The sequence below is a fragment of the Esox lucius genome, chromosome 7, assembly GCF_011004845.1.
Source record: "Esox lucius isolate fEsoLuc1 chromosome 7, fEsoLuc1.pri, whole genome shotgun sequence".
NCBI lineage: Eukaryota > Metazoa > Chordata > Actinopteri > Esociformes > Esocidae > Esox > Esox lucius.
Window position 1 is genome coordinate 39,089,141 of NC_047575.1, and position 24,995 is coordinate 39,114,135.

Below are 24,995 nucleotides of genomic sequence, written 5' to 3' on the forward strand. Positions count from 1 at the left end.
AGGGTCCCTGATACGCCATCATATGGACATAGGAAGGAATGTTCCAGTAAACCTGGACTATTTTTGTTGGGAGATGAATGGCAAATCAGTATATACCTGCCAGAGAAGATGATTTCTTTGGTGTTACAAAACGAAAATGTTTGAGCCCCTGGACACTTTGTAAAGGGAGCCCTGCTACGTTCTGGAAAAGACTTGAGACTCTGGCCCCATTACTGATAATAATGCTATGATGAATGCATTTAATTACAGCTTTATCTCAGCAGGCTATTGTTTTGAAAGAACATTTTTGCCAATTCCTTTCAAGTTAGTCCTAAATGATGGGGGATTTTTTTAACATAACATAGTAAGTGTCTTGATATTTCTCACAGTCTTACTGAAATTAGAATCCGGTGCACCAGAATTGAAGCAAATTCTAGGAAAATTGTTAGAGAGTAACTTTAGAAGATCCACCCTGCCATAAGGATTCGAAATGTGGTCTGGTTTCATCTTAACCACTCGGGTGTGTGGTGACACATCAAACCAAGATCAAAAGACCTAACTAAGGCCACCAGAAGAAAGATAATTGATTCCCATGTGTCTGAGAGGGGTTACAACACCATTTCCAAGACATTTGAAATTATTCCACTGTCCGACGTATCATTCACAAATTGAGGATTTTCCAGACCACTGATATTCCAAATAGGACAGGTAATCCCACCAAATTCAGGCCAAAAGCTGACTGAAATATGCTCATATAAGTCTCTATGGCCTCTGTTTTCACAATCAATGTCAAAGTGTAAGAAGGAAACTGCAAATGTCCTACATGGGAGGTCAGAAAGGGAAGAATTCTCTGCTTAGTTTGGATGGATGGATGGGTGGCATTATGGTTTGGGGCAGCTTTGCTCTCTCCAGGCCTGGCCAGCTTGCCATTATTGTGTCAACCGTGAATATCATATTGTACCAGAAATCTTGAAAATAGGTGGCCATCTGTCAAAACTGATCCAAACATCTTGCAACAGGACAATGTCTCAAAACTCACAAGCCAAGCTACAACCGAATGGCTCAAAAAGAAGAAATGGAGGGTTATGAAATGGCCAAGTTAAAGCACAGATCTCCTATGGAAATGCTCTGGGGGGATTTGAAGTGGGCAGTGCATGCAAGAAAGCCCTCAAACATGACACAGTTGTAGCTGTAATCAAGATGTGTTGGGGTAACACGTTTCTTATTTAATTCAAGTAATCCCTTGCTAGTTAATTTCTTACATGAATAACGCATTACTAAATGTCCTTTACTGTAACCTACGTAGTTTTACCTAGCAATTATTTTCTCCTGTAGCAAGTGGCAACAAAGGATGCAAAGATGGCAGCCCTGTCAGCTCTCCCTGCTAAAGTTCATGATACATCAAAGCCACGTGACCAACTCCCATTAATTTCTCATCGATACGTAGTGTTAACAAGTGATTTAGGCAGCGTAAGGCTGAGATCTGTGATTCAGGCATTGGGAAGCAGTTTACTGTTTCAACTTCATTGTTATTATCATCACATATAACAAAACACCGGTTTTGCTGGAATCTCTTTCCTGTTGCACAACCAAAGTTGATCTCAAATCATCCTCCATTATTTCCAGGCAATGAAATGTTCAAACCGAATAAACGCGTAGGATAAACTATATTAACAACAAATTTCTACGGAGGGCATTCAGAAAAGTGCGTAGGGCAGCGTGGCTGGTTTGGGATTCACCAGAGTACACTTACATTCCGTCTATAAACGTTGTTTCCCACATTGCATTTTTATTGTATGGGAGGTGTTAATAGTGGGATAAGTGGTCGTTTCAATATGGAAGCAATATGAAGCATGGAAAGACATTTTGGAATAATTTCAAAGCAGATTTAGTTATCCTTCACTTTAGTTATCCTTCACCTCTGAAAGTCATGAAACATTAATAAATTATACACATTATTGCAGAGATTTCAAATAGCTGTTTTACTTTTTAGAATGTGTTATCAGTGTACAAGGCTACAGCAGTTTTTTGTTCTTCATTGTTCACTACAATGGCTTTATCTAGTATGGAAATCTGTGCATACAGGCTTTTAAATAAGTTTTTGAATAAGTGACCAATACAATTATCTAGCCTGCTCAGTGCATGCATGTGAGAGTTGATTCACTATTTCCACACAGACACTAATTGCTATTTAAAAAGGCATAGATGTGGGAAATTCACCTTTAATTGATGTTTTCACCTGTGTGTGTCACCTTGTGTGTCTGTAACATGGCCAATCAAGAGTATGTTAACTTTTGCTCAGGGCCATTTGGTTGATTTCTGTTATCATTATGATTTAAAAAGGAGCCAAACAACTATGTGATAATAAATGGCTTCATATGGTCACTATCCTTATTTTCAAAACCAATGCCAATATTTCTTTATTTCTGCCAGTATATGCAAACTTATGACCAAACTGTATCTGCCCACAATAGCCCACAATGACAATGTGGAAAAAATCTATTTTAAAAAAAAAACATTTTTACCAGAGCCAGTGTGTTGGTGGTGAAACGATATGCCAATCGCTAGGTAGGGTTGGGTATCCTTTAAATTTAATACGATTCTGCTTATTCTAATCCGGTTCTTATCGAATCTTGGTTCCGATTCCAATTTTCTTCGGAAAGAAAGAAAAAATAAATATTAAAAGAACACAAAATAAAATATACCTTTATTCATTGCACATTTATGCCTTAATATGTACTGTCAAGGTTTATTTTTCTCTTCATATATAAAAATATGACTTATAAGGAACGATAAAAAATAAATAAACATTTACAAACCAAAACATTTAAATAAATAATAGAAAAATATAACAAAACAGTTACAATGAAAGCAGCATCAATGTCAAAAAAGTTCATGTCTTCAAAGCAAAGTAGGAGGGATACTCTCCGAACTCATATCTAATAAAAATATTTATTAGAATAATTTGTAGTATCATACGTTTACCTTCAATATAAAACACAAATGTCAGGCCACTATGGGTTTTTTTTTTTTTGTACCTGAGCGCGATGCGCTTCTAATGTTATCTCTGGGGCGCTATTGTGGCTGGTACACCGCAACACATCGAAAAAGGAACATTATTTTTGGTACACGCCGTGTTTACATAAATGCTTCATCCTATTTGACTTGCTGACCCCCTTGCACGAAACGTCTTTGCTGCATGTGTTGCATTTAGCGTTTTTTGTTTTGTCTTTGTGAAGCTAAGCCACACTTTTGGCTGCGGTTAGACTCAGCCATGAACCAGGATCTAAACAGAAGTGTCGCTTCTCAAATGCTTTTTGACGTACTGAATAACAAAACACGTTAGCTCCACGTTGCAAGTGCAACTTTTATTGACTGTAAAATGGTTGATGTAGTTTACTCGGGAGCGAGCGCGTAGCGACTGAAATATGTAAGTAACTGAAGTTAGGATTCGAAATGTAGGTGTCTTATCGAATCCACGGTTCTTTGAAATTTGGAGCAGTTTAAACGTAAACTAACGTTGAATAAAAACACCAAGCACATGAACAGAACAATGTATGTTGGCAAACAACATGTAGTATACTGTGTGTCTCACCTATCTTGCCTAGGGCTTGTAAATAAAACATCTCTAGCTTAACCACAGAAATAAATAAACAACACTGAATTAATACAGAACACCAAATGGTGTCTGTGTGTCTCTCCAGTCTCCAATGAGGTTGTAAGCTGTTTATGTTTTTTGTAATTATATCTTACCATGAAGCTGCTTAACAAGGAGCCTTTCTTAGAATGTTCCTTTCGGTTTTGACTCATTGTGTATCTCTAAGGCTTGGCCTTAAAATCACTCCCTTGCCATGAACTTATTTTTTATTGATAGTAAAACATTTTGCCTCTGTGGAAAATGAAATAGATCTACTGGGGAGAATTATAATAGCCAACAGACTTCCAGATTGCAAGGACATTGTAGATAGGCAGGGTGGATGGGTGGTTAAGCTGTACATCAAGCCATGTTTTAAGACCATCGACACCTTCAGTACAGGGAAAGATTGCACACACATGCACAGAAACACACACATCTATTCACACGCACGCGCATCCACACACACACTTACCCAGATGCACATCCAAACACATGTATACGGATGCTCATCCACACACACGTGCGCAGACACATCCACACACACAGGTACACAGATGCACAACCACACACACATATACAGATGCACATCCACACACATGTATACAATGCACATTCACACACACGTACACAGATGCACATCCACACGCACGTACACAGATGCACATCCATACGCACGTACACAGATGCACATCCACACGCACGTACACAGATGCACATCCACACGCACGTACACAGATGCACATCCACACGCACGTACACAGATGCACATCCACACGCACGTACACAGATGCACATCCACACACACGTACACAGATGCAGATCCACACACACACAGTGATAAACACAGCACATCTCACCAGGACAGTTTGTAATCCTTGGCAGTGTTTAAAATGGGGATCATTATAACAGCGAGGATTCTCAGCATTGTAGTTGATTTATTCAGTACATCTTGTCATTGTGCTCTGAGTCACATTTGAAATACCTTGCATCTAACAAGATCATTTCAGATACTCTTTAAAAAGGTGCTTTGGGAAAATGGGCAAGTGATCAAATCAGGTTCCATTGGTTGCCGAGACAGAGAAGAGTTTTGTCCGGGCTCAGCAGGAGCTGCTGTCCCTGTGGGCATCCTAAACAACCCATTCCCAGTTCTGTGCCCTTTTCCAGAAGTAGATTTTCATGCACAGTTCCCATCATAGATATTATTTGGAGTAAGGTTTGGAGGGAGAGTCCATGTATAGAACTGGACGTGCACACAGTCTCCTTCACATCCATACATGAGGACACGTTAAGCCATGACACGTCAGCCGCACATGTCTCAGACAGGATCAGAGGATGTTTTAAGCTGAGCTACGTAGAGTAATAAAGACCTCTTTCCTTCTCTCTGGAGACACCTGGGCCGGGGTTGGTTTTGGAGCTTCTTTGTCAGAGTGGGGATATAGTGGGTTTCCGAGGTTGCTTATCTGAGCTGCGGTGGTGTTTGTTTCAAGGTTTCCTAAAAGGGAAATAGAAGCCGTTGTTAGAATGTTGCTGTTGGAATGTTATGAGAAACAGACTCACTTCAGAATGCTTTGGGTTTGAATTTATTCCTGACATAACTGTTCTAGAATTTTATTTATTGTTTGCAAAGTTTTTAATTAAAGACTGGGAGGTAAATGTTAGTTAGTTACACATTTTCCAAGGTGCTGGAATGTGTTTGTTGACAAATATAACTAAATATGATTTTGTTCCAATGTAGCACAAATCCTTAAAAATGATTGTGTTGGCTCCTTTTGAAGGCTTTGACTGATGTGAATGCAGCCTGACTGAAGGGGATTTCAATGTGATGTTTGAATAGCACCGACATATTTGATTTAATCCATTTTGTGTATTTGGAACATTTTAAAACCGGTAATGATATGTGGCAAGCGTGGGCATGCACACACACGCACACTGATGGACAAAAGCCCTGATGTCCAAGCATGTACACACGTTTACTATGTTTGTGAGGAACCAAAACATTATCCCCATTCAACGTCTTGGTTTCCTAAGCCTATCTCCTAACAAGCGGTGTAAGGGTATGACATTTTCTGATATGTTAACCTTCTCAAAAAATATAAAGGTTTTACAGTATCACGGTATTATGCTGTAGGCCTATTGCTAATAGTATTAGCAATGACATTGTTAATGTATTAAATATGTTGGCTAAACAACATAAGTTGAAACAGTGTTTTAATTTCTTAAAGGGATAATTCGTCCCAAAATACATATTTTCCACTTAACAAACTATATCCCTTAATACATATAGAGCGATTTTTTTTTTTTCAAATAATCCATTATTCACCATGGTCCCAGTCATGTCATTAGCATTATTAGCATTGTCCAAATTCATGAATTGAATTGGTTCGTACCACAATTGCAAAACAGCATTGCAAGCAGAAAACTGCTCCAAAACACTTCAAACTACATTCAGTAATCTGTTTGTGCGAGCATCGATGAAAAAAAAATGTAAACAGCCGGCAGAGGTGGATGAATTCAAACGGGTACTAGCAAACTATTTCCTGTAGCCACCATACACAGTTTCTGTTCTTTGGCAGTGATGTCATCGAGGTGAGCATGAACTTAACCTCAACAAACTACAGTTACTACACAATGACATCTAGTGACATGGCACCCGACAGCTATGTAGTGAGAGTTTAGAAGAAGAGTATGTAAGCAAAAATATAGCTAGAAAGAAAGTAATAATAAAATAAAGCAACAATATACATAACACTGTACACTAGCACTAGCTGTACACTAGCAGCAGACCCCGGTTCGAATCCAGTGCGTGCGACAATATTCATCACTCAATTGCAGGTCGGCTGAACTAGGCTTGCCTTGTTCCTTTTCTGGTTCTTTCATTCGTGAATGACATTGTTACAATAACTATCAATATAGGTGACAGTAATTTACTTTTAAGTCAAGTGAAAAGACAAATCGTGGAAACCCCTGCACTTTTACTGGCCAAGGGGATGTGATCTAGCCCATAATACCCAAAAAAGCATGCATAGATGCATACTTCGAATATCCACCAGAAATAGTTGCAATGCAAACATATAATACTAAAAGAAAACATGGCAGAATTTTTTTTATAAGAACTTACCCCTGTACAAAAGTCTGTTCTTACCCCTGTTCTTAAAACTGTGTAGTGCCCCCTTTAGCATTAATGACAGCGTGCCGTCTTTTGTAATAGTTGTCTGTGAGGCCCCAAATTCTTGCAGGTGTTATAGCTGCCCATTCATCTTGGTAAAATGCCTCCAAGTGATGCAAAGTCATTGGTCGTCTTGCATGAACCGCACCCTAACATAACCCCTTACCCTGATTTTAACTCCTAACCCTTTACCCAGATTTTAACTCCTAACCCTTTACCCAGATTCTAACTCCTAACCCCTTACCCTGATTTTAACTCCTAACCCTTTACCCAGATTCTAACTCCTAACCCCTTACCCTGATTTTAACTCCTAACCCTTTACCCAGATTCTAACTCCTAACCCCTTTACCCTGATTCTAACTCCTAACCCCTTTACCCTGATTCTAACTCCTAACCCCTTACCCTGATTCTAACTCCTAACCCCTTACCCTGATTCTAACTCCTAACCCCTTACCCTGATTTTAACTCCTAACCCTTTACCCAGATTCTAACTCCTAACCCCTTTACCCTGATTCTAACTCCTAACCCCTTACCCTGATTCTAACTCCTAACCCCTTACCCTGATTCTAACTCCTAACCCTTTACCCAGATTCTAACTCCTAACCCTTTACCCAGATTCTAACTCCTAACCCCTTTCCCTGATTCTAATTCCTAACCCCTTTCCCTGATTCTAATTCCTAACCCCTTTCCCTGATTCTAACTCCTAACCCCTTTCCCTGATTCTAACTCCTAACCCCTTTCCCTGATTCTAACTCCTAACCCCTTTCCCTGATTCTAACTCCTAACCCCTTTCCCTGATTCTAACTCCTAACCCTTTTCTCTGATTCTAACTCCTAACCCCTTTCCCTGATTCTAACTCCTAACCCCTTTCCCTGATTCTAACTCCTTACCCTTTTCTCTGATTCTAACTCCTAACCATTTACCCTGATTCTAACCCCTAACCCCTTATCCTGAATGGTATTGCTTACCATTAAGACAGAATGGTACACATTTTCTGTTTCTCTGTCTCACTCCATCATTCTCTCTCCCTCACTCTTTCTCTCTCACACTCACTTCGAGACCTTGGTTGCTAAAAAGCTTGTGGACTGGTGCACTCTTTGTCAGCCGTTTGTAACGAAAGCAGTCAGAAAAGCCAAGGTTACATAGATGTTAAGGGTTACAATATCTGTATTAAAGAGTAGTGTATTTTCTTTTGTGTGTCTGTGTGCGTGTGTGTGGGCGGTATGTGTGTTCCTGCGAGTGCACAAATGATTGGGGGGGGGGGTGTGTGTTGATGTCTGACTTCACACCCCACAGGCTTGTTGCAGGTCACTCTAATGATTAATTCATATCATATGATTTCCAGCCATGGATTTCTTGTCAAAGCACTGGTGCAAAGAGCCCAGGACATAAAGCACTTCAACTGGATAGGACACACTGAACTCCTCACCTCTCAATGGTGTGTGTGTGTGTGTGTGTGTGTGTGTGTGTGTGTATATTCTTGACTCTGGGAAAAGGAAGGTAGGAATATATGGAAAATACTCAAGGGGCTTTGCATGTACACACACACACACACACACACACACACACACACACACACACACACACACACACACACAAACAGACACAAACACTCACACACTCACATTAAGACACATACACCCATTCCAAACATAGGCCTGGTGTTGTTAGTTTCAGGCAAACAAAGACAACACAACTGTCTCTTTTTTCCTTCTCACCCTTTATCTTGATGCCCTCATTCTCTCTCTTATTTTATTCTCACCTTGCCTTTTCTCTCCCTACCTTTTTTTATTTATCTTCCTGCACCTTTATCTCTCTCTTTTTTAATTGTCGTTATCTTTCTTGTCTTATATTTGCGTCATAAAACTAAAAGTTTGGGCTGAGCTTGTTGGAAATACTCTTTATTCACTGCTTCATTGACAGGGGTTCACTTTGAGCTAGACCTTTGTCATGTTGTCGAACAGCTTCAAGTTCCCCATTTGTCTTCCTCTGTTTTAGAACCCTGTTTCCTCTCTACTGTCCCAGAACCCCACACCAAGAACCCTGTTTCCTCTCTACTGTCCCAGAACCCCACACCAAGAACCCTGTTTCCTCTCTACTGTCCCAGAACCCCACACCAAGAACCCTGTTTCCTCTCTACTGTCACAGAACCCCACACCAAGAACCCTGTTTCCTCTCTACTGTCCCAGAACCCCACACCAAGAACCCTGTTTCCTCTCTACTGTCCCAGAACCCCACACCAAGAACCCTGTTTCCTCTCTACTGTCCCAGAACCCCACACCAAGAACCCTGTTTCCTCTCTACTGTCCTAGAACCCCACACCAAGAACCCTGTTTCCTCTCTACTGTCCCAGAACCCCACACCAAGAACCCTGTTTCCTCTTTTCTTCCTCAGGACCTTAGATAGATAATCTTGTTTCCTCTTCTCTGTCTCAGAAGCCAATACAGGGAACCTTGTTTCCTGTTCTTCTATCCTATATCTCTACACAGAAAACCCTTTTTACATTTCTCTCTCTGAGAAACCTACAGTGAGAACCCTGTGTCCTCTTCTCCGTCGCAGAACCCCAACACTAAAGCGTAGTGTGCAGACTGTACACTTATTTTTCTGACCGCTATATTTGACAGGTGAAGTAGTTGCAAATGTGCAGTACTGGTGGAGTGGGCTGCTAAGTATTGCAACTGGTAAATAACTGTGGTTTGGAAATGTGTTAGTTTTGGTTTTATGTTGCAATTGTAGTGGGTAAATACTGCTGGAGGTGGCGCTGCTCCTTTTCCAGTTCATCGGCAGAAAACGCTGTTTGTGGTGTCTGACCTCTGAACCGGGATGGGAAGTAGGCTATCTTTAAAGAGGGAATGGTTTCATCGAGCACATGGGTGGTGGATGTGGTAAAAAGGGTGTGAGTTTGAAAGTCTGTCAGGTGTTGTACTGCCTAGGGTGAATCAGAAAAGAACTAGTTCATGATTGAATGTGTATCTGTAGAGAACAGAACACAAAGCTGGTGGGCCACGGGTTCAGCAATGAAATTAAAGTTAACACAAAGTCCGAATTCTAGGTGAAGTTGGAGTTCTTGAGTGCACCCTTGACCGTCCTGTTTCATATAATATCATATGTTTCCCCAGCACTGCCTCTCATTCATCTGTACTGCAAAACCTTTTTACAGAATAGAAAATGAAGCTCTTATGAAATCAACAGTCTTTTTCCTCTACCCGTCTCTCTCTCTCTCTCCTCCTCTCGCTCCTCCTCTCGCTCCTTCTCTTTTCTTCTTTCTGTCCTTGTCTCTCTTCTTCTCTCTCTTTCAAATCAGAAAAGGAAAACATACTGTAAACATTACCCTCACAGAGTATAAATGAAAGAAAAAAATGAATGGAGGCATTTCAAATGCTGTAAAGCACGAAAGGGGGTCTGGGGACATGGAGGGCACACTAGAGGGATGCTCACAGTCACACTGAGGGTTGAGTGGGACTTACAGACTGGTGAGAAACCTCAGGATCTTCATAAGGGTCATTTAGGGTTGGTTTTGCTCAGTGAATGAGAGGGAACATTTTGAGTTTTAAAATTACGTTTCTACCATGTTTTTGTTTAAATGAGTGTTCACTGTATTGTGTGGGCTCTCAGACACAATAAAGATGTTTTTTTAAACTCATGCTCTCTCTCTATCTATCTCTCTCTCTCTCTCTTCCAATTCAGATCACGTACAAGATAACAGTAAATAACAGACGTCGCACTTACAATGTAAAATATCAGCAGCACTTGAAATGTTTTAGTATTTTTGCTATGGGGTTAATATGCAAATTGTTGTGCTAATATTTATATTTGCTATTTTCCATGTTGTCTGTGCTCTGCTCGTTGCCATTTTCTCATGGCAATGGGTCACACATCTTTCTTCTGTGATTACACGTGTTGTGTTTCACCAAACAGGCATTGGAATGATCAAGATAAGATTTGTTTTTAAAGTCTTTGTTGGTCTGCATGATCTGAAGAACATATGTGCCATTTTCTCTCCCTCCACGTCCTGTATCTTTCTATATTTTCTATGTCCTCTTTATTTCTCTCTACTTTCTCTCCCTCCTATAATTTGTGTCTAGAGTAACTCTCTCTAACTCTATTTACATTTGGTTTTACACACACACACACACACACACACAGGGACACATACAGGACACATATGTAAATGCACAAATGTAAAGGAGTAGAATATATTGCAACAGATTGGATGGTTCAAAAATGTAATTCATCCAACTGTATGACGCTTGATTACTGTGTGAGTGTGCTTCTGTGAGTACCTAGTTAGTCTTTTCAGTTGAGTTCAGCCCTGGAGAAACCACACTCTGCATCACTGCCTCAGCTTTTAGAGTTATTTAAACACACACACACTCAGACGCACACACTGCAAATGCTATTAGACCCTGCGAATTCTGAAGTAAATTTCAGGCTTTTACCTGTGGGAGACCCTCACTGACGAAGACAGGATATTATATGCATTCTTATGAGTGTAAATATACATAATCAGATTAGTTAAAATCCATTTACAGTGTGCACTGATTAACTAATACACACACTCGTGTTCATCATACATATGATGAAACCCTCTTCAACGATCAGATTCTTTACTTCACAGCTACAAAGGTTTTGCTCAGCCTGAAAATTCCTGACAGCACACAGAGAGAGAGAGAGAGAGAGAGAGAGAGAGAGAGAGAGAGAGAGAGAGAGAGAGAGAGAGAGAGAGAGAGAGAGAGAGAGAGAGAGAGAGAGAGAGAGAGAGAGAGAGAGAGAGAGAGAGAGAGAGAGAGAGAGAGAGAGAGAGAGAGATTAGCTAAAGAATCGATCTGACAGTATTATCTAGTTTCCTGGAAGATCCAACATGGATTCTGTGAATTATTGTGCATGTTCCATCATCTCATGTGACGCAACAAGCCTTGATCTGGGATGCATCCTGAAGTGATTTATACAGTGTAGACTTTCTATAGTTTGAAGCTCTATGTGATTGAACCATCTTATATTATTATACAGTACCTAGTTATCCTGTTTGATTATACAGTACCTAGTTATCCTGTTTGATTATACAGTACCTAGTTATCCTGTTTGATTATACAGTACCTAGTTATCCTGTTTGATTATACAGTACCTAGCCGTCCTGTTTGATTATACAGTACCTAGTTATCCTGTTTGATTATACAGTACCTAGCCGTCCTGTTTGATTATACAGTACCTAGCCGTCCTGTTTGATTATACAGTACCTAGCCGTCCTGTTTGATTATACAGTACCTAGCCGTCCTGTTTGATCATACAGTACCTAGCCGTCCTGTTTGATCATACAGTACCTAGCCGTCCTGTTTGATTATACATTACCTAGCCGTCCTGTTTGATTATACATTACCTAGCCGTCCTGTTTGATTATACAGTACCTAGCCGTCCTGTTTGATTATACAGTACCTAGTTATCCTGTTTGATTATACAGTACCTAGTTATCCTGTTTGATTATACAGTACCTAGTTATCCTGTTTGATTATACAGTACCTAGTTATCCTGTTTGATTATACAGTACCTAGCCGTCCTGTTTGATTATACAGTACCTAGCCGTCCTGTTTGATTATACAGTACCTAGTTATCCTGTTTGATTATACAGTACCTAGTTATCCTGTTTGATTATACAGTACCTAGTTATCCTGTTTGATTATACAGTACCTAGTTATCCTGTTTGATTATACAGTACCTAGTTATCCTGTTTGATTATACAGTACCTAGCCATCCTGTTTGATTATACAGTACCTAGCCGTCCTGTTTGATTATACAGTACCTAGCCGTCCTGTTTGATTATACAGTACCTAGTTATCCTGTTTGATTATACAGTACCTAGTTATCCTGTTTGATTATACAGTACCTAGTTATCCTGTTTGATTATACAGTACCTAGCCATACTGTTTGATTATACAGTACCTAGCCATACTGTTTGATTATACAGTACTTAGCCATCCTGTTTGATTATACAGTACCTAGCCATCCTGTTTGATTATACAGTACCTAGTTATCCTGTTTGATTATACAGTACCAAGTCATCCTGGTTGATCATACTAACTGCCTCAATGTCTTGATAACAGGTTGTGTTTGGGCCACTGGACTATACTGGTATAGTAACTTCTCAATGTGTTGATAACAGGTTGTGTTTAGGCTGCTGGACTCTACTGATAAAGTAACTGTCTCAATGTGTTGATAACAGGTTGTGTTTGGGCCACTGGACTAAAGGAACTGTAGAGTAACTCAGTAGATTTGCCATAGCAGTCTCCACTCTAATGGCTCCTAGTGGGCCTGGCACCTTTTCGTCTGTCTTCCTTTGCTCTCCACCTCCGTTTCTCTCTCTTCCTCCATCAATCTCTCTACCTCCATCTCATTCTACCTATCTCTACCTCTAGGTTGTGGCTGTTTCTCTCACATAGTTTCACTGTGAGGTGTGTGGTTTGTTGTGAGGGGGGTGCAGCATTGAACCAGTGCAAACAGTGGAAAGACTGGAAACAGTTTATAGCTAGCCCTTGGGAGGGGAACAGACGTTTGGTGGCAGTTCTTCTATCAATATGGAGATACTTCATTTGGTTTCAGAGTCCTACAGCTTCTACAGCTGCTACTACCCTCACAAATTGCACCCTATTCATTGGCACACAACTACTACACCTACAAGTACAGCCCTGTTTCCAAAAAGTTGGGAAGCTGTGTAAAATGTAAAGAAAAACAAAATGCAAGAATGTTGGATAAAAAATGATGTACAAATCCTTGTAATCCTATATTCAATAGAAAATAGTTCAAAGACAGCATATACAATTTTGAAAAAAGACAGCAACACGTTTAAAAAAAGCTAGGACATGGGCAACAAAAGTTGTGTAATGATAAAAAAAACTGATGGAACATCTCACAACTAATTTGGTTAATTGGCAAAAAGTCAGTAACATGATTGGGTATGAAAAGGGCACACCAGACAGGATGAGTCTTTTTAAGTAAAGATGGGGAGGGGTTCACCACTCTGTGAAAGACTCTGTTTAAGAATAACATCTCTTGACATCAATTTGCAATGAGTTTGGGGGTTTCATCGGTACATAAAGTCATTAAAAGATTGAGAGAATCCAGAGAAATGTCTGTATGCAAGGGCGAAAACCAGTATTAGATGGCTGTAATCTTCGGGCCCTCAGGTGGCACTGCATTAAAAACAAACATCATTCTGGATTGGAAATCACTGCATGGGCTCAGCAACACTTCCAAAAACCATTCTCTGTGAACACAGTACCTCACTGCATCCACAAATGCGAGTTAAAACTGTACCATACAAAGAAGAAACCAGATACAAACAAAATCCAGAAACGCAGCCACGTTCTGTGGGCTCAACTAATTTAAGATGGACTGAGGCAAAGTGGAAAACTGTCCTGTGGTGTGACAAATGAAAATTGTAAATAATGTTTGTGAATCATGGTGAGTACACCGTTAAAAATCGAAAATACGTGATGGTATGGGGTTGCATTAGTGCACATGGCATGGGTGACTTCCACATGAAAGCACCATTAATGCACAAAAATATATACAGGATTTGGAGCAACATATGCTGCCTTCCAGACAACATCTTTTTCAGTGTAGGCCTTGCTTATTTCAGCAAGACAGTGCCAAACCACATTCTGCTCATTCATTCAACAATATGGCTTTGTAGCAAAAGAGACCATGTGCTAAACTGCCCTGCAAGCAGTCCAGACCTGTCAATATTTGGTGCATTATGATCAGGGCTTGACATTGGCACCCGCCCAAATGCGGGTGAAATTTGTCTGTGGCGGGTAACGCAGTCACTCTTACTAGCAACCTTGGCGGGTGGCATTCTGTATCTGTACACAGGGTATTTCCTGCTTTCAAAACTCAAACCAAAATCTTGCGCCGTCTCTGTGTTGCCCTGGTAAAACATGATTTTGCGCGGGAGAATAGCCATACTGTCAATTAAATCTGGCAACCTTGCATACAGGACCACATTGGTCCTGACATCGTGGAGAATTAGTCAAGTCAGAAATACAAGTGGATCTTAGATCAATAGATAACAATAATATTGACTGCTATTAATTATATAGCTGATGAATGATTCCATATTTACTTTTAATAACATGCTAATAGGTCTATGTTAAGAATAAATATATTGCTTATATATTTTGGTTGATATTAGGAAGGACATTGCAGCGTGCATTAGCTGCTCACGTGGACCTGGACAGCAGGGCTGATTTAATAGTTGTCTACTTAAAGTATGTAGCCACTTATTATATATGTAGTAAGTATTTCGGTGTGCGAGGGCTGGGGTACCACCTTTGCCTAATAGTGAGCCAGAAAAACCCTTGTCTGTGTGTGTGTGTGTGTGTGTTTTTTTTAGTTGTAGTCTCATTGCAGTGAGAGTGACATTACGACCCACATCCCCACAACTCCCATGAGCACTACCTACATACATTGTTTGATTCTGGTCAATTTGTTTGAGGCCTATTGCCTTGCAGGCCAGTGACCAACAGTGTGAACTAGACAGGCTACGATGTAGCACTGATAAACAAATAAAACATAATTTCCCAACAACAAAATGGTGGCTATTGAAAATGGTGAGTGGCTAGTAACTTTGGAAAACCACTAGCCAGAATGGCTGGTGAACCTAAAAGTTAATGTCAAGCGCTGATTATGAAAAAAAAAAATTACAAAAAATACAACAAAGGAAACCCTGAACTCCTGAGCAGCTGAAATCCTATATCAAGCAAGAATGGGTACACATTTCACTTTCAAAACTACAGCAATTGGTCTCAGTTCCCAAACGCTTACAGAGCGTTGTTAAAAGGTGATTCAACAGTAATAAACATGCACCTATCCCAAATATTTGAATCACATTCAAAAGGGGCATATATATTTCCAAAAACAATAACATTTCTATGGGTCAACATATAATATGTTGTTTTTGTAAACATTTCTATTAAATATATGGTTTAAATTATGTGCACATCATTGCATTTTGTTTTTATTTACATGTTACGCAGCATCCCAACTTTTGGAAACATGGTTGTAATATTACTACAAGTACTACCAATACTAGCAGATGTTGTTAAGAGCCATTTGGTTCACAGACCTGGTTAGAAGAGGATCGGAAAAACCCTTTATATCTGTGTGTGCGCATATTTGAGTGTTGGTGTTTGTGTGTGGGTGTTTGTGTGAGTGTGTTTGTGTGTGGGTGTAGGTGTGTAAAGTATGCAAGTGTGTGGGTGTTTGTGTGTATTCAAGTGTGTGGGTGTTTGTGTGTATACACGCGTGTAGGTGTTTGTGTGTGTGCACGTGTATGTTTGTGGGTGTGTGTGTATGCGTGTGTGTGTGAATGCTGTTGTGGATTATGAGTGTCAGAAATCGCCCCCTAGGAGTCATTTAATGAAAACATCTCTAGCAGTCGATGACATGAGAGAAGGAGGAGCGAGGGATGAGCGAGGGATGAGAGGAATGCAGGGCATGATGGAGGAGGAGAGGAAGTCACCTTTTCCCAGCCAAAGAAATTATGCTCTCTTTCCATCTGAGGGTCCGTTCTGCACACTAAACTGCACACATTTTCTCCATATGCACACACACACAGACTCACTCACACACACACTCACACACACACACACACACACACTCACCAGCACCATAGCTGTTTCCCTGGACCCGGTTGAATAGCCGCACGGCGCGTGATCACCTGCGGGTGGATGCTGTTCCTCGGCTTCAGCTCCGCCTCGGAACACCCACCTTCAGGCTAGCCGCTCGGTTTTGGTCCTGGGGCTGGTCTCATTACCCAGCAACTGAAACAGGGGCCTCCTGACGGGCTGGCCCCGGGTGCTGGATGCAGGAAGCGTCATCTCCCTGCGGGGGCCCTCCGGGGGAAATGTGACGTCGACCACCCCCGTACCCCCGCAGTCCCAGTTCACCAGTTACTGCTCCTCCAAGTCAACCGTCAGGAGCGCTGACAACGTGTCATTGGAAGACAGGACTGATGGTTGCTGATAATGGGCCTCTTTATACCTATGTAGATATTCCATTTTAAATCAGAAATGCCTGGCTACAGTAGTCATTTAAACATTAACAATGTCTATACTCTATATCTGATCAATGTGTTGTTATTTTCACCCTTTCCTGCCCGAGCGCTCTAATTTCGGAATCCTAATTCCAATGGCTTTACTCTTAATATTTCTGCTGTCCAATCACATATTTTTTATTGGAAAACTGCCATGAATACTAGACGACATAAGCTACAATCGGATATGATTGGTTAGTGCATTATCGGTGGGAACTTTTTTATTCAGCCCCTAAATGTGACAATTTTAGACCACGGTCAGAAGACTGGATCTGGAGTCTTACATTTGCAGATTTGCTGTGGAATGAAGTAAATCATTTGAGGTAAGGAAGATATACAATTGATCATTACAATGTTTTACTAATAGTGTCACTAGATAGATTCAATCTTTTTTTCTTTTTTTTTTCTGTGTTGAATGACCAGTTTGACGTTTGCTAAATTAGCTTGACCGGATTCTGAATGAATATGTGCCTATTTCTCTATATATGATGTAAATTAACAAAAATCTTGTTTAGTAAATGAACTAAACTTAGCCAGTTAGATAGCGTAGCCACAAACTAAAAACGAGCCAGAATGGGAGATAATTCACTCTGTTTCTGTGCTGGCTTGCTAGTAAACATTTTGCATATCTAGTTCATGAGGTGTGTATCATGTAATTTTGTCAAAATAATGTAAATATTGTTGTAGAAAAAGCATGTCTGATTGTACATAACTATCTGCCATCAATGTAAAATATATCTACAAACTAGGCAGCAGGTTCTGTCATCAGTCTGATGTGATTTTCTATTCTTGCCATTATATTTCTACTACAGTATGTAACTGTTACTGCAATTAGATAGTTTACTATTACATTGCTAAAGCTAAATTGTGTATATAATAATGTCATTATGTCTTTGTCCACTACTGTATCACTTTCCCTGATGCTTGTATGCATACATTAAGATATTAGCCTATTTTGTCACAAGGAACAAGTGTTAAAGTTTTCAGTAAGTACTTTGTTTAATAGTATGTGTTATTGTATGAAACGACAGTGTATTGTTATATATTTTGTATATGTAGGTAAAGATGGATGGAGATGAAGGTGTTGATGCTTACTGGCATATGCAGAGGAACAGTTCACTGACATTCAACTGATGGCTGCCCACTTGTTTTCCCCTAATCACTAGGTCTGCCAGCTACCCAGCATCTCTCCCTGGCCTCCCATTGCCCCATCTAAGACCAACTCCACCATGGCCTCACCTCATCTTCCTCAACTCCTTCTGGTCTTTTCTTTTAGCTCCCCATTGGCTCTGCTTCGTACTGCTGGCCAACCAACCAGCCATCGGCACAGTCACACCTACTACTGCAATTCCAGCATGTCCCTCACACTTATGTTTTCCTTTCCTTATCACATACATCATGCATGGCATGTTGTCAGCATATTGGATTCATAACACTCATCGCTTTGACATGATTAGGGCTTGTAAAATGACTGCATAAAACTTGGAAAACTTGGCTTTAAAAAATGTTTTCCTTTTGAATTAATAGGCTACTGGCCAAGATATATGGATGTTCAGAAGAAAGTTGGAAAATACTGTAAATTTCCTTTAATTTAACTACAGTGGATATAAAAAGTCTACACACCCCTGTTAAAATACCAGGTTCTTGTGATGTAAAAGAATGAGACAAAGATAAATATTTTCAGAACTTTTTCCACCTTTAAAGTAACCTATAACATGAACTATTCAATTGAAAAACAAACTTAAATCTTTGAGGAAGAAAAAAAAACTCACAATATCCTGGTTGCATAAGTGTGCACACCCTTAAACTAATACTTTGTTGAGGCACTTTTTGATTTTATTACAGCACTCAGTCTTTTTGGGTAGGAGTCTATTAGCGTGGCACATCTTGACGTGGCAATATTTGCCCACTCTTCTTTGCAAAAGTGCTCCAAATCTCTCAGTTTGCGAGGACATCCCCTGTGCACAGCCCTCTTCAGATTACCCCACAGATGTTCAATTGGATTCAGTTCTAGGCTCTGGCTGAGCCTTTCCAAAATGTGAATCTTCTTCTGGTGAAGCCATGCTTTTGTGGATTTGGATGTGTGCTTTGTGTCATTGTCGTGCTGAAAGGTGAACTTCCTCTTCAGCATTCTAACGGACGCTTGAAGGTTTTGTGCCGTTATTGCCTGCTATTTGGAACTGATCATAATTCACTCCACCCTGACTAAGGCCCCCCCTGACTTCCAGCTGAAGCAAAACAGCCCCAAAGCATGATGTTGCCACCACCATGCTTCACTGTGGGTATGGTGTTCTTTGGGTGATGTGCAGTGTGGTTTTTGCACCAAACATAGGATTTGGAATTATGGCCAAAAAGTTCAATCTTGGTTTCATCAGACCATAACACATTTTCCCACATGCTTTTGGGGGACTTTTTGTTTGTTTTTGCAAACTTCAGCCAGGCTTGGATGTTTTTCTTTGTAAGAAAAGGCTTCTGTCTTGCCACCCTACCCCATAGCCCATTCATATGAAGTATACGAGATATTGTTGTCACATGTAGCACACTGCCAGTACTTGCTTGTGATTCCTGCAGTTCCTTTAATGTTGCTGTAGGCCTCTTGGAACCTTTCCTGACTAGTCTTCTTCTTGTCTTTTCATACATTTTCGAGGGATGTCTCTTTTGTGCCATATTTTCTCCACTTGATGATGACTGTCTTCACTGTGTTCCATGGTATATCTAATGCTTTGGAAATTTCTTTTGTACCCTTCTTCTGACTGATATTTTTCAACAATGAGATCCCTCTGATGCTTTGGAAGCAGTCACATCCCCAGTTATAAGAGGGTGTGCACACTTATGCAACCAATTTATTTTTCTCCTTGAAATATTTGTTTGTTTTTCAATTGATTTGTTCTCGTTATAGTTCACATTAAAGGCGGAAAAAGTTCTGACATGATTTCTTTGTCTCATTCTTTTACATCACAAAAACCTGGCATTTTAACAGGGGTGTGTAGACTTTTTTATCCACAGTATATATGTGACTTTGCTATTAGATAATGTGTTCTATTTTAATATTTTAACGATTTTGAGACATATGATATGAGACAATGTATGAGACAATGTATTCCCCAAACATTATTTTAATTAAATTGTTTATATCTTTCCTTATTATGGAAGACTGAAAGCTGTTTGTAAGAGATTGTAGCATAAAATTTAGATAAGAAGGTTCTGGTCAGCGAACATTCCATAGGATTTAAAAAATATTTATGATCTCCCAAGTTCAATGTCTGTAACTTAGAAATTGGCGGTATCATATAGTGGTCAAATAATGTAGAACCCGTATAAAATCGAGGGAAAAGTTTGATAAAACATGTTTGATAAAACATTACAAGTACAATTCAATTCCTAATGAAAAGAAAAGGGCCATACACTCATGTTACGAATGACTAAGACGAAACAACAAAAAGAGTATCTGACCAATCAAGTCTTATTGTTCTTCAAATGAAAATGAATGTAAACAAGACAATTTACACACCACACTCCGACACATAACTCATTGTATGACAGTCATCAATCCTCAGATCATAAAGGTCATGAAACATATTGACATCAACAGGTTATTATCAGTGTTAATGGTGTTCAGCAGAAAATCAGACTTAACATGACATGATTAAAACATTTGCCTCAAGTCCGTTGAACAATCAAAACCCCCCTTGTCCGTATCATGATCCATGTGACAATATCATACAAAAGACTTAGCCATATCCTGTTGTACCTGTGAAAGATTCTACCTTTAAAATAGGGAAAACAATCTACTTTTGACAGGGACCACCCGTAATAGGGAAAAATTCACTGTCCAAACAAACCATAATGTAGATCATTAAGCATCATCACAAATACGCTGAAGTCCAATATTGGGATTGTCATCGTACAGAGTTTCCCACCTGTCTTGCGAGAAACAAACCTTCATACATATGAAATTACCATATCAGTTCATTTAGGAAAATCTTAGATTGTAAGTAAATAAGTTAGTTTCCAATCAAGTGTCCTTTAGTTCTTGTCTTCAGTCCTCTTTGTCTTCTACCAGTGATGAAAAGTTCCAAAATCAGTTATTGCAGTCAGTGTGATGTGGACCCAGCAAATTGCCTGTTTGTCCTAACAAGTCAGTGTAGGTGTATAATGGAATAGTGAGTTTCCAACACTTCACAAATTCAAGATTAACACCACAACAGTCTTCCACTGTGATGGGACCATGTCTAGTCAACTGGCCCGTGGTACTCTGACCTGTAGTATGTGGAGCCCTTCAGGACTCAGGTGGATTGTTCTCTCATCTTGATGTCGATGATTCATCCAGAAATGGAGTGGGAAGCCAAGTGATCTGACCCTGGCATCATTCTGCCATGTGAGTGGTCAGGAAGATTTGCAACAGATTTCACCAGTGTGGTTGTAGAAATCCTTCTTGAACATGTTGCTGGTACTCACACTCAGTTGTCTTTGTCCAGTCAGTGCCGTGATGATTCATCAGAAAAGGGTTTGTGATGTCCTGATCTGTAGAAAGTATAACTGCAAAACAACAATTATTGTGGTTCAACAGTCCATCTGACTTTTATCCACTGGGTATGGTTCTGTCAACTCCCAACAATGAAGACACTAGATAAGTCCTGAAAACTTGTGGATCTCAGAAGTTCCATCATAAGAGTGAAGATTTTCTTCAGATTAGAAAATCATTGTACCAATTTCCAATTCATCACTAGGTTTCAGATGTACCCACTAGCAAACAGCTCAGCCCACAACAGTTGGGTACCACGTGGTGGACCTTGGTTAAGGCCTACCTACATTGTCGTGAGACCCCCCTTGAGGCCTTATGGTTTTAAACAATAAATATGTTTGACTCAAAATTACATAAGTACACATGACAAAGCACAACAAAAGAGGTTATTTCTTGAATACCTATTAAAACATTTTCAAGCATGACAGAACAAAACAGGCTATTTCGAAGTCCTATTAAAACATGCCATATACCATCAAAGTGCTTTACAAACTACATGTAATATTCAATTAAATGAGCTTGGCTATTACCATGGAAGATTCCAGCTTAATTTAATGGTTAGGTACGAATCATTTTAGGAAATAAACATTTAAGAACTCTGAATCAATAATTATGAAAGCTCCCGTCAGTTCCTAGTATCGTCCATGATTCCAGGATCCCATAAGAGAGACTCCATCTTGAGACTACTGTCGGTCAGCCAAGTGGTCAAACAGAATGAATCTTCGTCCATTATGATTGTCTCCTTTCCCGCCTTTCGACTGTTGTCCTTTCTCGGCCATCTTAACTTTCCTTTGTCTTTTCTCTTCGTCTGTACCACACTCTCCGTATGTCCATATACAACTTCCTCGGAATCCATCTTTTTTTTTTTTTCTTTCTGTACATTTTGACTCCAGGCATCGTTGTTAATTATCCTTTTCGTTCTTGATGGTGTCCTATTCGTGCCATGCTATTTAAATATCAATGTGTCATGCCAGAGGCTGAACTCCTCTTCCCGTCGTATTTGTACAACTGGACGACATTACATTTTATTTGGACAAGTCATTGTATAATCGCCTAAAGCAATTAGCATTGTCAACGAAATACAGTTTAGCGCTTCTCTCCAATTTATCCACCCCTGGAGATTTTAACACAATTTTATTCGTAGCCTAGTCAGGGACTAACCAGGTCTTCTCTTCAATTTATCCACCCCTAGAGATATTTCACACGATACACAATGTAAATCGTGGCCCAGTCAGGGAGTAACTAGGTCTTCTCTCCAATTTATCCACACCAGAGATATTGTACACGTTGCAAATCGTGGCCTTGTCAGGGTGTAACTAGGTCTCCTATCACTACCTGTGCTCTTGTGAACGTTCTATTATCGTCTCACTGTAATGTTAGTTGCCAGCTAGCCTATACATTAAGGGTGTTTCTACATAGCAAAGATCAGGTTTCCAAGACTGTAACCCCCATGCCAAATGGTCAGTGTGAACATTCCTGGGGTTATCAGAGCGCAACCTACAGAGAAATGTTTCTGTTGTTCTCATTATCTAGGCACATTCACTTCCAATGAAATGTACATTGATATTGTAATTGTTAATGCTCAGATTCCACAATAGTAACAGGTATTTCTATTCTGATTTCATATGTTCAAACCTTACAAAACAAGGAATATTCAATCTACTCTTATTTTTTGTCTATCTTCATTAGAACGTTGTGCAAATGGCAGTTTTTTGGGGAAAAGAATAATAGATTCGGTCTGAAATTAATATTTCAAAAGGTATTACATCTTAACGGATCACCAGTTCATTGACTAGGTACCTATAGTGTTTCATATGATTTAACAGGGCTGTTTCTAAGCTTTCTTGATCAATAAAGAAATGGAACATTCTGCTCAGGCTGGAAAGCTTCACTCCAGTTCTTCTCATCTGAATAAACTTTAGCTCCTGTTATTTCAGTGTGTCTATGTGTCTTTGTGTGTTGTGTCTGTCTGTGTGTGGCTGTTTATGTTTTTTGTATGTTTGTTTGTGTGTTTGATGTATCTGTGACTGTGTGTCTGTGTTATTTTAGTCCTGGGTAGGTTCCTGTGGGAATATGATCAGTAGTGGTCAAGCAATGGATACAGAAAGAACTGGAATCGTTCTAAATGGAATCCTATTCCCTGTTTTAGTGAAACAATTTTGGGAATATAGGGAATAGGGAACCATTGAAGACATACAACCACAACAAACCTTAAGTTTGAGGACATTTTCTAACAAATCTGTTCTTTCAGCTTATTCTCATCCATTTACTCTCCTAACTTCAAGGTGATCTGAGTCCATTTGATATACTGCTCGGTTCTCTGCATCTAGTTTATGTGTGTGTGTGTGAGTATAATCTCATATTTCTTCTTCATTAGTGTTTTTCTTCTCTTACGTTCAGGACCATGGCTTCAGTAATGTGTTTTTTTTACACGCACCTGTGTGTGTCACCGTATCTCATGTCTAGGTGGAAACAAGCTGAAGGAACAGCAGTTCCAGCTGGATTGGGCCTGGATCTCCCTGGAAAAAGAGTACTATGTGGTGGACGAGCAGAACGGTTTCCTGGAGGTGGTCCTCAAACGACGGGGCTACCTGGGGGAGACTTCTTTCATAGGTGAGTAGAGATGATGTGGTGGCTGTAAGTGTGTGTGTGTGTGTGTCTGTGTGGTTGGGAGGAGAAGGAAAAATTCCTGGTCGTGGTTCTCCAACAACAAAGCTACCATGGGTAAACAAAGGCCTAAAACAAGGCTGGCATTATCTAATATGTAATTCCACTACTGTCAGCAGACATAACATAAGACATCAGAAATAACCAGCTAGCCTTCCTGGGTGCAGATTGAACATTCGTTGAGAATGATCTTACCTCACAAAGAAATTGGAATATGTGCTAATCCCTGGTCATCTCACGTCTGGATTACTGCAACTCACTGTTGGTAGGGCTCCAGGCCCTTTTTGTCACCAATCCCCTGCAACTCATCCAGAATACAAGTTCTAGTTACTTTCCTTTTGACAGCAACACTGCTACTTGTTACTGATGGACAGTTGTTTTCTGCTTGTGGTCCAAAATTTGTAATCTGAACTAAATGATGCAGGAAAAAATAATTATTGACTACATTTTTCAACGTTCTTAAGGAATTTATTTGTAAGTGCGCCTTGTAAAGATGATTTTCACCAAGTGAGGGGTGATTAGCAATCAGAATACAAATACAAATTAAAATAATTTGTACACATGAGAGATTAGAATAGTCCATCAAATAGTAAAATACCAGTGAATTGCACCAAAACGGGTGCAACATTTTTTTTCTTTGAGAGTAACTCTCAGGGTACAGAAAGATTTTAAACTTGGTTTGGTTTGAGTTTAAGCATGCAGGTGTGTGTTCACACATCATACCAAGATCAAAAGAGCTCTCTGAAGCTCTCTGTATAATGACTGTAGATGGCCATGACTCAGGGTGGCATTACAGGGCCATTTTCAAGCAATTTAAAGTCAATCGTTCCACTTTTTCCTGTCCGATAATCTACAAATGGAGAAAATTCCCGACCACTGGTAATCTGTCTGGGACAGGCCGTCATATCAAATTCAGCCCAAGAGCTGATGGAAA

General features: G+C 39.9%; 1 protein-coding gene across 1 annotated transcript in view; it reads left to right on the plus strand.

Annotated features, from left to right (window-relative positions):
• The window catches only part of frem2a (FRAS1 related extracellular matrix 2a), a 114,668-nt gene that overhangs the window by 21,621 nt on the left and 68,052 nt on the right, over nt 1–24,995 (plus strand). The window contains exon 4 of the mRNA XM_029121246.2: nt 23,861–24,007. Within this exon, the coding sequence (XP_028977079.2) occupies nt 23,861–24,007 (147 nt within the window). The remainder of the gene's footprint in view (nt 1–23,860; nt 24,008–24,995) is intronic.